Genomic DNA, 14,782 nt, shown 5'->3' on the forward strand with positions numbered 1-14,782 from the left:
AGGTGCTAATCGTCATAGCGGATCCAAATGCGGATACGTGCCGCATTATTATTTCTATTTTATATGAAAAACATACATGCATGCAGAGAGATGAGAATAGGCATGGAGCAAGCTTGCAGCTGCCACCGAGAAACAGCACAAAGCCTGTCTATGCCCTTTAGAAAGGAGGGTATAGAAACGGAAGCCTAAGGGGAGGAGGAGGAAAGTCAAAAAGAAAGAAGCAACAAGATGACAGGCCACAAAGACCAAATTAAAGCAAGAACAAACAGTGAGCGAGTGCAGTTTCAATTTGCCTCCGTAATCAAAGCGACACCCTCCTTTCTTTCTCGTCTTACTCACTTTCTCCTTCGTAGAGTAGCGCACAGGACGTGTTTCTGGTACACCTCCATGCATGCATTTACTTAACTTTCCTGTCTCTCTCCTATGTCCGAAATAGGCGGTATGTGTAAAAAGTACCAAAGGGTTCGATGCTAAATTCAATTTCTTACTCTTACGTGGGACTGATTTGTCCCTTTAAACATGCACAAAGCTTCCGTCTCCGGACAGTTTGAATTATTGTGAAATTTATGTTTCCTCTCTGGTCGTTCTTATTAGTTGAAAGAGTGAATAAGTAACCGATATGCATCTTAAACGTAAGCTTTTATCAGTTATTTAAATTCCTGGTTAAGTACATCCCAATTAAACAAGACGGATGTTTCTATGCAAGAAATAGCCAAAGTGCTTCGTGATGTTCTATATAATGTTTTTTTTTAATGAAAACATTTCCATAAACTCTGTTAGTTTCATACACAGGCTGTTATGACTGAGCCCTTTCTTTGGTAAGACAGAAATTGGATGCGAAGGGCCAATGCGGTTAACCGAAAGAAAAACATGCATTGCCGTTGGTAATACAGGCTCACCCAATGAATGTGAGGCTAATTAGTACTAGTATGAATTAAATCGCTGTCATAATCTTTGACTAATTTCGCCGCTAGTGGCTGTATCTGCAGAGATTTGACAAATTTTAGAACGAATAAACACCACATTGAATAAAGCTTTATTGATTCAATGCGATTGTTCAGCACTTGAAATTCGTCTTCATGTAGAATTGATTGGTTCATTTTTTATTACATAGATTGAAGACATTGTTGCCTCAGTTCGACAGGGGGGCATAGGAAAATAAAACGCGTACAAACACATAACACTTCACATCTCCACATAGTCCAGCCTAACGCGCAATGTCCTGCTATGAGAGGACCGGCCAGTTTTGCATGTGCGTCGTCACATGGTATGAGAGTCCAAGTGATTGTCTCGTTTATATTCCAGGTCAGCGGGATCCCTATATGTATATAGCAGACGGTTCGTGGTAGGGCTGATGGCTGTTGTGCAATGCACTCGCGCTTTCTTTTTCTTCTTTTACGTCTGGTCACCGCCAACACTTTGTAATATTGGGTGGGCGTTCTCTCCGTGGCCTGTAGTTACGCCATTATCAGTCAGTGTGACTTCAGTGCGGGCGTTGAGTATCAATGCTCAACGCCCTCAATACTCAATACGTCCGTACTTAAGCCATGTAAAACAGTATCTCCAGCATGACAGGTACAGTTTAATTTCCGGCACAGCCATTTGTGGTGGTTCATGCTGTGCACAATGCTTGCACATCCGACTCATAGAGGGCGTTAATATCGCTCTGGTAGTACTTTTGCAGCGGCTTTCTGCAAAGCTTGAGCGTAGGCGTGACCAGCCCCGTGTCCGGCGTCCACTCCTCGTGGCACAGTTTCACCTTGCGCGGCACCTCGGCCTTCTGCAAATCGCACGAGCGCGCGTAGTTCAGAATCGACTCCTGGGCAGCGCTAGCTACTTCGTCATCGTAGCACAGTTCTTTGGTGGTCACCAAGTGCCCCTTGCCGAGGTGTCCAGCCAACCGGCGCAGTTGATCGTAGTTTGGCGATACGAAGGTCACGAGGTAGGTGTACATGGAGTTGCCGTACGCGAAGGCGTTTTCGACGAGGGGACACGACTTGAGCACAGCCTCGACGCGCGCGAGTGCCACGTACTCGCCGTGCTGAAGTTTGACGATATCTTTCTTGCGGTCGATGATCTTGAGCGTACCGTCGGGAAAGATCTCGCCGACGTCGCCCGTGTAGAACCAGCGGATGCCGTCTTCTTCTCGAAACGACTCTCGCGTGAGTTCTCCGTCCTTGAAGTAGCCCTTAGCAACGCACGGACCTCCCACGACGACCTCACCGCGAGGGTTGGGCCTGTCGGTGTTACTGTAGCCCCCTTCCGGCCAGTCAACCAGGCGCAGGTAGCAGCCGGGCAGAGGGGATCCGACGCGGCCCGTACTGGTGTCCCGCCGATCCATGGCGGTTGTCACGCAGCTGGTCTCGGAGAGGCCATAACCCTCGACCACCGCACAATTCAGGCAGGCCCGGAGAAACAAGCGCGTTTGATCGGAAAGTGGGGCCGAGCCGCTCACAACGAACTTGGTTTTGCCACCAAGAAGGCGGCTTGTCTTGTTGAAAAGTAGGCGGTTGAGGATAGGAGTATTGAAACCGAGGTCCAGCCAGAAGCATTTGTATTCAACTGCGTAGTCAAACAGCGCCTTGAACCAGGTGCCTTTGGAAGCGACCATTTGGTTGATTCCTTTTCGGATACGGTCTGCTACGAGGGGAACGCAAGTGATCTGAGTGGGCTTCAGAACGGTTGCGTCTCCACGACAGCTCGGAGCGATGCCGCTTGAATTGTCGGTGAGCGTGAGAGGAGACGAGTAGCCTATGCGACCGCCGACGCTCATCAGTAATAGCTCAAAAGAAAGTTCAAGCATGTGGGCGAGCGGCAGGAAGGCGATGTAGGTGTCTTCGCTCCCTGCGGCCCCATAGCCCTGGCAGAAGAATCCGAAGGATCTCGTCGTCGTCAACAGATTGCTGTGCGTAGCCATGACACCTTTGGGAATTCCTGTGGATCCGCTCGTAAACATGATGATGGCAATATCGTCAGGCCCAGGTGGGCACTCTTCCATGTAGCGCTGGCTTCCCAAGGTTTGAAGTCTAGAGAATGGTATAACCTGCAATAGAACGGAAGTCTACAATTAGAGTCGACCGAAAGCCTTCGCCTTCAGAGAAATCATACATTTGTTTCTTTTTCTTTTTCTTGTTTTTTTTTGCGCGATGGAAGCCGCGCGTGGTAGCTTCATGCGATTGCTTTATTCAATTTACTTCAGCAGAATAAGCGGGTGCCTTTTTAAACTACAACATTTAAATTTTAAACCACAACATTGACCTCACACTAGACATGCTCCTACATCGCTTACGCCTCGTGGTAACCTGCACGCCTTACTTCTTTGCATCGTGTGAAAAGAAAGACGAACGTTATGTTAGTGTGGGCACTGATGGTGGGATCGAACCTCTGTCTTCCGGCACAGTAGCCAAATGCTCTAAGGGTCTAACCATTAGTTCTTGAAGTGAAGGTAACGGTATAACAGTGTTTGTAGGAGGTTAAGAAAACGAAAACGACAGGACGAGCGTTTTTCTTTGCTTTTGTGTTTTGCTCACGCTATTAATGCCTTACAATGGGCTACGAACGAGCCCAAACCGAACCTTTACTCAAGCTAAAGCTTGCTCTATAAAGCTTAACGCATTCTACATTTACTTAACCCTTCCGGCAATTCAGCCGACGCCCTGGAGCATTCGCTGGAGTTTATCGGCTCTTTACGTGGGAACAGCCTCATGCAAGGCGCTAAAGCTTTACCAACAAGTGTTTGCTATTTGTATATACTACGCTGATATTTGTTTTTACTTTAAGGTCATGGCTAGCCCGTTCTGATCATTAAATTACGTTGTCCCGCTGATGTGGCCGAGAAAAAGGTAACAATGATCCAAGTTTGAATTAAGGATCTAACTCGATGCTGGGTGAACTTTTGCCCAGAGGGACAAGCCACACCTAAACGATAGCGGCGTGCACAGTTGTCGATCGTCGAATTCCACTCTTAATCAAGCAGGCCACTATTTATTTATGTTTAACTTGAATGAGGGACACATTCATTTTGTGAGTGCACTCGGGACTTCTCTGTGGCAGTGTTTCAGCACATAGAGAGCGCATAGGGCAAAACAAGGGACAGGACAGAGTGCTGTTGAGCGCTAGCTGCCAAATACATGCAAGGACCGAATAACGTAAGAAAAGATGACCGTAGGAAAATGGGCTAACCGCGCGCGTATGCACCGCCATCGTCCGCTAATTGCATACAAAGTCGTTCCCTGTCAATTAACCGGCAAACTTGTTCATTTGTCGATAGCACAATGAACGGTATGCTTGCAGACAAAGTCCCCGCTCTCTCTATTCAACGGTGTTCTATTTTCTCCTCCGCTGTTTACTTCTTTCTTTCTTTCTTTCTTTTTCTCTCTGCTTCAATACGCGTGCTTTTTTCTATGCTTTGTATATGCCGGAACACTACCACGTAGGGGTTTCACCACGTAGCCCACCAGCGGGCGTTATTGAAGCACGAAAATACCGCGATTAGGCAGAGATCCATAAAGTGGCATGCAGTTCACTTGCCTTAGGACCTTGGGCTAAGGGTGCTCTACGTTTGGAGTGAGCGTCCTCCATGTAGACAATGTGCGTAAGTGACGGCATCTTGTCCGCTATGCTTAGCACCCGAGGCAGAAGTTCCGCCGAGGTGACAAGGTGCGTCACCTCAGTCCTGTTCACGGCACTCACCATTCCTTCGTTGCTAAGCGTCGCGTACAGAGTGACTAGCGAGATGTTGGTCCGGAAACAGGCCTGCGCTGTTATGAACCACTCGGCCCGCGTCTCGGCGAGGATGCCCAAGTGCTGACGCGGCTTCAGGCCTATCGACTGAAGACCGCGAGCCGTCAGGTCAATCTTCTCGTCAACCTCCTGATACGTGAGCCACTGGTAGTCGCCCAGAACGAGCTTCTTGAAGACATTGCCGCTGGGTTGCTTCACTTCGCTTTGTCCCAGGACGGGCCGAGTTCCTAAAGCGGGTCGCTCGGGGTACAAACGAATGGCTTTGCGGGTAGCTTCGTTCAACGTTTGGACCCCTTTCAGGCACTGTCTCTCGAGCTTTTCCGAGTGCACGTATGGTGACGATGGGTCACCCTCTTTGATAGGCTTGGCCAAGCAGATTCGTTTTTGCTTCCAGTAGACCCAGGGCTTTTGAAGTACAAAATAGATAGGAAGGGTGATGACGTCATAAAGAGTGACAAGGACTTTGACGACAAAAATAACTAGGTCGACCGCGAAACCTGACATGGTTTCTCTGTCAGCTGTAACTCACTGGGAGCTGTGAGCGAGAAGGTTTTATCGCTGAGATAACTGAAGCCTCATCGCAGTTTCCGCGAGTCTGGCTTTATAGGATGTTTTCACGTTTCACGGCAATGACATTGGAGGAAGTTTAAGTTTCCATATGAAAGAAGGATTCGGCGCTGAATTCGTTCAGTTCATTCGCGGCATATCTTCTTTCCGCAGCATAAAAGCCCCTGGGTAGTTAGACGAAGTCGTTTCTTGCCGCCTCTCGTGGTTTCCTTTCAGCCTCTGAGCCTGCGAATTCAAAGGAAATTGGTCAGCACACTACATTTTTAATGTTCCTTTTCTCTGTTAAGATATTAAAATATTCTTCCGAGTTCTAGAGGAGTAGTACATTGCCATTTCGCGGGATGGCAGGGATTGTACCAGATCTACAGAAGTACGCTGAGCAATATGTGATAGTTGCGCGTCATCTTTATAAATGAAAGAGAAACATTGACATCTACCTCCCTTGCACGAAGTTGCAAAAGAAACCAACAATGGTGAAGAAAAATTCATCCTCGTCTGGGATTAGTACCAGGTCCTAACGCCTTTAGGGGACGGTCGTTCTACTACCTGAGCTGACCAGGAGGCTAGCAGAACGAGGGTGAATTAATCAACAACTCAAAGCACAAGGACACTAAATATGACAGATCAGTTCAGCGGAAGTCCGCAAGGTGGAAGAAAGTTCATGATAGGCAAGAAATTGGAATCCACCCGTCTTGCAGCACGAAGCTACATAAGAAACCCATACTAGTTTCTCGGAAAAAGAGCCTCGCTGTTGAAGAAAACTTCGCCCCAGTTCGAGATTTGAATACCTCGTACACCTTTATAAACGGTATGCAAGCCACTGGTCTGTGCCACAATCTTAAAAACCTTCTGCGTCCTATTCCGCTATTTGTTCGTCTATAGAGTTCCATGATTTCTCCATGACAAACTTCAGGTTACGCACCGAAGAGCTTGGGATTTTTTTGCGGACATAATGCTCACCGACAGCACGTTGCTCTATGGACGCCTCGTTTCTTGGAGGTAGTAATTAAACAGGCTCGAATGACGACTGCAGAGAAGGTTTGCACTAATTTTCAAAGTGCACGTAACTTTAGGTGAAAATGTAGCTGTACGGAAGGCTCAGCGTGGTTTAAAAAAAAATGCGCATCGTCCTTTCATATTGCGCCCATCAGTGAAGGGCAAGTCATGTAATGACAGGCGCCTTTCCATCTAAAGTCGCCACCTACTATCATTAACTGTGCTCAGCTTTAAATTTTCAGAAAATAGAATTGCATACCGTGCCGACCTCGCCGATTGCCCGTAATTGTCAACACCACTTGTCTTATCGTAGTGCTTTTTAACGCTCTCTAAAATGGCGTTCAAAAAAATACCAGAAACATTGAAGCCTTTAGGGAAATGCTGACTTAAAGTGAAGCAATTTGTAAGCAACGAACCTAACCTGTAAATATTACGTTATCGCCCGGGACAGTGGCAGAAAAAATGGCCTTGAACCTAAAGCCAAAAAATAAAAACAGGCGTGGTGGAGAGGAAGTCAGCTATCGAATTATATCGAACTACCCACAATGAAGTAAAAATAATGGAGTTTTATATTATCTCAAGCGCTGCGCCCTGTTAAATGCTAGATCAGTGTTTCTCGTTTCGAGAATGCGGTGTTATGAAAAAAAAAAATCCCGATGACAATTCGTGCGTAGCGTACGTAAAACGCACACGAATTGTGGACCGTGCTTTGTTAGCATGTAGAAGCACCCATGAAGAGGGAAATGATAATTTAGTGACTATTGCGAGTGGATTTTATATTTAAGCCGTGGATGTTTTTATAAGTATCGTTCAACCTCGCAAGTTTTCAGAAAACAAAGCTACCATGTGTAAAATTTCATAAATCAGTAAAAAAGTGATATCCCAATACCATAAATTGCCTGCAACTTATAATCAATGACAGAATATTTGATGTGTTACACATGGCTCTTAAGAAGAAGCTTTAGCTCGGGTGCTCCTATCTAAATACATGTAAAAGGAGAATTCGTTTTTCTCGGCAACCACTGCACCGGATATGACGTGGTTTGTTGCATTTAAAAGAAAAACTTAAAATCTAGTGACTGTTGTTTTCGAATTTCTGAGTTAGGTCGTAAATTTTTATTAAAAATTGGCCAATATCGCAAATCTCCAAAAACGAAACTATCATGTTTGCAACTCTGTAACTCAAGAACAAATAATGAGAATACAATTCTATGAATTGCATGTAATAGTACATCTAAAGCGGACAAAATTGATATGTTATACATGAAATAAAAAAGCTTTAGTAATATGGAAATACAGCTTTTGCAAAAGCCTAGTAACCAACGTAACAAATTCACGTAAGATTTAAAATGACATATCGAATTCATCAACTTTGAATGATCTAATCGATGCCGTTACACAACTGCGATATCTATTCTTGATGCAGAGCTATGAATTTGTAAACTTCGTGCTTCTATTTTTTTCAAACGGTCGAATATTTGAAAATCTTTTCAGCGAAATTCAAGCCCTAAATCGAAATTCCGCTTCCAACAGTCACTAGAATTTAACTTTCTCTTTCAAATGCAACAAATTTCATTCAAATATGTCCAGGGGTTATCTCAGAAAAACGTTTTTGCGTTTTACATGTATTTGAATAGGCCGCGTCGGAGTTGGGCCCGAACTAAAGCTTCCTCTTAAGTACACCACTTTTATCAGAGCAGAACTTTTGCAAAACACTTGTAAACTTTGTAAGGAATTCACGTATGACGTAAATGAGTACACCGAATTTCTACACTGAACTTAGACCTAATAGTCACGAGAATATGATTTCCTTTCTCAAATGCAACCAACTACATCAAGATCGTCCCAGGGGTTATCTCAGGCACCATTTCTTGGTTTTGCCTGTAATCTGAATAGGTGACATAGGAGTGTGGGTCGACCTAAAGCTTCGTTTTGAAAGCAAGCATCAAATACTCACGTCTGGGTTTTCCGGTACACTGCCGGTGTAAACATGCGCTTCTACTTGTGTTTGCATTACACGATCGCGGGCATTCTAAGTTCCCTCTTAATTTAAATACGCGAAGCTTTTTTAAAATGCGGCCTTGAGAAAATTGAAGTGCAGAAGACCGCGTTTTGATGGAGGCGAAATGCAGAAATGCCTGTGTGCCGTAAATTGGGTGCGGGTTAATGAACCCCAAATGGTCAGGCTAAGTCCGAAGTGGCTCACTACGGTAAGCCTCATAATCATTTCGCAGTTTTAGTACGTTAAACGCCAAAAAAAAATTTTTTTAGTTGCCGTTGATAATCGTCCTCCACAGGACGCGTCCTGCATGATTTTGCATGGATGCTTGCTGTACTTATCTCAGACTTCATTTTACCTACAGATTCATTTGCTTTCACCACTTTCAGATGAAAGCTCCCTGCCTCCCTTTTTTAGAACCGTATGGTATAAATCAATCTATCTTTCCCTCAAGCGAACGTTACGTTTAATCGTAATGTTCAATATATATATGTAATTTAGAAAAATCAAAAGATAAATTTGTCAGTTTTCACATTACGTTTTGGTTGTCTGGGCCACGCCGGGTAGCATGTACAAGCGATCCGAGCTGTGTGCATGGGACCACCTTGTGTTGTGGATGTTGATGCGACAAACTTATCGTACAAGCTGCTCACTAGGCTCACTGCCAAAGGGAAAATGCCGTCAGCAAGTTTCTCGAATATATTGCAGAAATACACCATACACGTCACAAACGTTCGCAGCTGTTGGCGTTTAACAGGTGGCTGCTTTCTTTTTTTTTGCCATCTGTTGATGCAGACCGCAAATATTGATCGAGTTTATGAGGCTTTTTATGGTAAGGCTGTTTTCAACGAAGCTTACGAGGTTAAACGCACGGCAGCCGTACATTTACTTAGAGATTCGCCTATCTGTGTTCGAGAGAGAAAGATAGCAAAGAGAGGAAAGGCAGGGATGTCAACCAGACGAGCGTCCGGTTTGCTACCTTACACTGGGGGAAGTGAAAGGGGGAATAAAAACAAGAAAGCGGGATAGACGGAAAACTGTGTACACGCAGCAAAGCGCCTGGACATCAGTCAAGTCCAAGCAAGGGCTCCGCCGATACGTTAGGCTGTCGTCATCCTGCTGTCTGAAGGTAATCTTGGTGCTTCCCCATAGTTGGTGGTGCACGTTGAAGTCACCAGTGACGACGAAGGAGCCGGTGGATGTAAGCAGCACGTTGCAGTGCATGGCAGTATGTTGTTAAGCTAAACCCCAGCCCCTTTTGACTTCAGTGCGAATAGGACGATGCGGGGGAGCCATGATGCTTACTCAGGAGTTGCAAGTACTCAATTGAGAGCATCCACCACTTGCATTGCGCTTCGCGCTGATGGAGTTTGAGTTTTCTATCGCTCCGTGGTTTATTTTTCATTTTTTTTCGCCATGTCTCTTGATATGTGTAAAACTCTTGGCTTAGAGCTTAAGAAAAACAAAGATAAACCATAGTTTGTTGTTTTCTGCTTGAGCGCAATTTGCCTACCACTGCAGTCTTATACGACACAGGAACCCATGATAGTGATGATTATAACGACGACAGTAGCAATGATTTTTTGTATAAGTGATGGATCATCGCTGAAGGGGCTTGTCTGAGGCGACCTGTTGAGTAAACAGTATTTAAACTATCAAGAGCGAAATAATATGCTGAAAACCTCACAAATTTCCTTAACGAAAAATCATATGGAGACTTCCCTATGTGTTGTCGCCCAATACGAAGTACTCGTATTTATATATCTACAAAGTGCATATGGCCATCTGATAGCTGATGCCCTTGCGATAAACCGAAGAGGTAAAGCTTGTGTAAGTGGCCCTCCTTTAACGCTCAGTGAAAGAGAGATTTGCTAATTTGAAATGCATAAGAAATTAGCGCACGTGTTTCCGATCATGTCTCTTTGTTTGATTGCTCTTTCACCCCGTCTGTATTACCATGAGACAATGGCCTGCTGGTCACGTGTCAGAGCCCTCCCCTCCCCCTTCATCTTTCTTTTACGTTTCTCTACCGCAATAAACTTTCAGTTGTCAGTCAACGCCTATATATGGTGTCTGTTTTTTCAGTGTATCATCGTTCTTTCGCGTTTCCCCCCCTTTTTATAGATCCTGCTTAACCAACTAACCCAGCGAAGGACGCATGTGCGACTGCATGCACGTTTCTTTTCTGTGGGTTCTTGGACTCGCGTGCACGACTCAGTGTTCACGCTCTCTGATTGAATTCGGCGTCTTTCAACACATTGTGCGATTACACATTTTTGTTTCAAGAGGCTAGGAGTGTCCGGTGCCACCTTAAGGCACCAAGCTCTGCTATTACATCACGTCATTAATATAATAAAACAAAAAGTAGAGTGAAGACGAAGCCATTCAGACACCTTTTGAATTTTCAGGAATGCTCTAACGTTGTTTTGGGACGAAGTTCGCCAGAGCAAAGGCGACAAAGGCAGGAATACTTACTCTTAAAAATACGAAAAGCACTATTAACCATGCTCCCGCAATTTTCTAAATGTTACAGAGTTAGGAGAACAACTGCCTCTCTAATTAATGGTTGAAAGGTAAGTTACAAGTACCTGAAGCCACCATAATGCATTTAAATAATCTTTCGATCATGCCACAGCGAGCGCGTTTCTGCTTGTAAATCCATTCTAAGAGTATAGAAAGAGTACATTCCATGACAGAATATGCATGGACATACATACGGAACATGAATGTCCTTTTGCTCATGTTCCTGTCCACTGAAGCTATAGCTAGATAGCTAGTTAGCTATAGCTAGCTATATAGCTAGCAGATATCTGATATAGATATAGCTAGCTAGCTATATCTATCTATCTGTCTGTCTGTATGTATGTATGTATGTATGTATGTATGTATGTATGTATGTATGTATGTATGTATGTATGTATGTATGTATGTATGTATGTATGTATGTATGTATGTATGTATGTATGTATGTATGTATGTATGTATGTATGTATGTATGTATGTATGTATGTATGTATGTATGTATGTATGTATGTATGTATGTATGTATGTCTGTCTGTCTGTCTGTCTGTCTGTCTGTCTGTCTGTCTGTCTGTCTGTCTGTCTGTCTGTCTGTCTGTCTGTCTGTCTGTCTGTCTGTCTGTCTGTCTGTCTGTCTGTCTGTCTGTCTGTCTGTCTGTCTGTCTGTCTGTCTGTCTGTCTGTCTGTCTGTCTGTCTGTCTGTCTGTCTGTCTGTCTGTCTGTCTGTCTGTCTGTCTGTCTGTCTGTCTGTCTGTCTGTCTGTCTGTCTGTCTGTCTGTCTGTCTGTCTGTCTGTCTGTCTGTCTGTCTGTCTGTCTGTCTGTCTGTCTGTCTGTCTGTCTGTCTGTCTGTCTGTCTGTCTGTCTGTCTGTCTGTCTGTCTGTCTGTCTGTCTGTCTGTCTGTCTGTCTGTCTGTCTGTCTGTCTGTCTGTCTGTCTGTCTGTCTGTCTGTCTGTCTGTCTGTCTGTCTGTCTGTCTGTCTGTCTGTCTGTCTGTCTGTCTGTCTGTCTGTCTGTCTGTCTGTCTGTCTGTCTGTCTGTCTGTCTGTCTGTCTGTCTGTCTGTCTGTCTGTCTGTCTGTCTGTCTGTCTGTCTGTCTGTCTGTCTGTCTGTCTGTCTGTCTGTCTGTCTGTCTGTCTGTCTGTCTGTCTGTCTGTCTGTCTGTCTGTCTGTCTGTCTGTCTGTCTGTCTGTCTGTCTGTCTGTTTATCTGTCTATCTATCTATTTATCTGTCTGTTTATCTGTCTATCTGTCTGTTTATCTGTCTATCTATCTATTTATCTGTCTATCTGTCTGTTTATCTGTCTATCTGTCTGTTTATCTGTCTATCTATCTATTTATCTGTCTATCTATCTATTTATCTGTCTATCTATCTAGCCACCTTTGTAGCGCCGCACTGGTTAACTATATGCCCATAGTGCAACCAGAAAACTGCAAGAAAAACGAATAATTATAATAATTGCTCACTAACGATCTCAGTGCTGGCCGCATGGCTATACAACAAACATATAGCTATATGAACAAAATGAAAGAGAATGGTACATAGAAAGAAAACGACGGAAAATAATACATAAAAATATAATAGAAACATAGAAGTAAGAATTGGGCATAACGGAAAGCAAATATTTATAAAGCATATTACGCTTTGCACTCATAATCCGGCGGTCCCAACTACATGTCACCACAAATTGAAATAGTAACGGAGAGCTTTGCGCGACCGGTGACCAGTGTGTTGATCTGTGCTGTTCATGTTAGTCATGAAAGTATTTTTGTTTTTTTTCTTCTAGTAAAAGACATTTTGTAATTTAATTAGCTAACATCTGTTGCCTCTCCTAATCGATAAGGCGTTAATGCCCAGGTTGCGGACGATAGCGTGAAATAACCGAAGCAGGCTGTGTCTCTTGTGGTGCTTTATTCCCGACGAAAAAGACAGTCCGCAAAATTAAAGTGTACCACGTGACGACGCGTCCCAGCGCCATTGACATTACAAGAAGTAAACACGTGGGGTGTACCTTGCTGGAAACACTTCATTGTTACGTCTCTTACGATTCTCTATAACCACCTGATTGAGAACACGAAAATGAAAACCATTAAAAAGTTAGTTAAATATTTTAGTTTGCCTGTTGCATGTCAGTGACTAAAATATTACTGGTGGCTTCCAAACATGCCTCTAAATACTTCGCGTGTTCTTTGGAAATCACGTATAATGATTCGTTTGTTTTTAACTGGTCGCGTTAAAGCTGGTAAAATATGCGCTGTATGTGAGCCGCGTTCCTTTTTGAATATGATCGTTGCAATCACAAGACGTAGAGCATTACAAAATTATGCTCTCTTCTGCTGCAAACGTCATCATGTTAACAAGTCAGGGTTGGTAGGCACTGTTTGTCTGCTTTGTTAACACAGTGTATGCTGCGAGTTTTCGTTTTCAGTTCACTGGCTCCAATAACCGCACTCGGGCTGATTTTATGTCCAGGCATGTGGCTGCATGTGCCGTCTTTTTTTATTTTTCCGGTAAACCATTGTTCAGACATTGCATAACTTGTTTACGAGAGCTTTTAAAATAAAGTTCACTGTTGTTTTAGTGGCGTCCATGCCATATGAATGTGCCTTTCTGTCTCGTCTGTGTCGCTTTTTTTTTATCCCTTGCGTGTTTATTTGCACTGACCTTCCAGAACTTGCCCTCGGTTGCTAGTACATGTGTACGCGGGCACGGACGGGGCTAGGGCGGTACTCGGGCCAACAGGCATATTCCCTCGAGCGGTCTAAACAAACACCAGAGCCGGACTAAGACCGGAAATTCTTGCAAGAATATGAACAGAATATAGAAGAACTCCTGCAGAAGATAGGTTACCCACAGGCCCACTCACGCATGCGCACACAAGCAAGTATTGCTCGCAGTAGTAGTGAAAGTGTGACGTATCGAAACTGGAGCCGCATTCACGCTGGTGCACTGAGCAATACGCGGAGAGCTCAGATTCTTCCATCTGCCTCCGCCTGATGCCGAATGTGACACTTGTTCGGAGCCCCGCAACGCGTGTCGGTAGAGTTTCAATACAGAAATGGAAGCGACTGCTTCTGACTCAGGCATGTCGATGGCGTCAGACGTGAGTCAGTAAGCGACGTGATGTAGCAGACGACGCCGTATGGGATCCGGACATGCTGCTCACTCTCAAGTGTGAGATGAGCAGCGAATGTGCGGTGAGCAACATGATCGCACCACAAACCGCTTAGTCTGCCTGATCACATCGCTTTGCCGGCAACTGTCCGGTGCGATCAACATTGCACAACGCTTGCGTTGAGGTCAGTTGAAATGGTATTGTTGGGAGACAGCGCTGCAGGGGTGCGCCAGATGTGCAACTGGAACACGAGCATGAACGCGTGCAAGTTCCTGCGTCACGTATACGTCTAGTATATCTCCACAGCGCCGTATCCCAATAACGGTCGACGCGCCTGTTTAGTAATAAACCACTGCAGAATTCTCAGTTATCAGAGCAGCTGCCAGTACTTGCGTCTACCGCGTCCACGATGAGGGATGGCGAAAACGTAAAAACCATGTTTTCATTCTCTCCTGCCGTGTGCTTTACTATTGCACGGCGGGGGGCAGGCATGTTGACTGGCCGTTGATCGTGCCGGGGCGGATATTTCGGCATTACTGGTCTTATTTTGCGTGTGTGGAGTCTTGTATGCCTTTCGCGTAGTTCATTCTGTACACACAAACACAGACATTGCGTTCATAAGCAGCTCTAAGTGCTTACTGCTCAACACTTCGTGAATTTTGAACCTACTGCAATGCTTGATCTTGACTCATTGTTGAATGAGAAAATCCATGGCAGCGGCTGGCCACTGGATTGCCTTCGAGCAATTCCACCGAGCCCAAGCTCCATCACACACAAAGTTAGAACTTGCTCGCTTTGATTTCTGGTTGTACAGATTATATTCGTAAGAAGAAACTGACTTGA

General features: G+C 44.7%; 1 protein-coding gene across 1 annotated transcript in view; it reads right to left on the minus strand.

The window, feature by feature from the left end:
• Positions 1-1,015: 1,015 nt before the first annotated feature.
• The window catches only part of LOC126533525 (uncharacterized), a 56,429-nt gene continuing 42,662 nt past the window's right edge, over positions 1,016-14,782 (minus strand). Inside the window, exons 5-6 of the mRNA XM_072289544.1 lie at positions 4,531-5,267; positions 1,016-3,043 (exon numbers count right to left, since the gene is read on the minus strand). Of these exons, the coding sequence (XP_072145645.1) occupies positions 1,613-3,043; positions 4,531-5,267 (2,168 nt within the window). The 3' untranslated portion in view covers positions 1,016-1,612. The remainder of the gene's footprint in view (positions 3,044-4,530; positions 5,268-14,782) is intronic.

Source organism: Dermacentor andersoni, chromosome 7 (assembly GCF_023375885.2).
Source record: "Dermacentor andersoni chromosome 7, qqDerAnde1_hic_scaffold, whole genome shotgun sequence".
Classification (NCBI taxonomy): Eukaryota; Metazoa; Arthropoda; class Arachnida; order Ixodida; family Ixodidae; genus Dermacentor; species Dermacentor andersoni.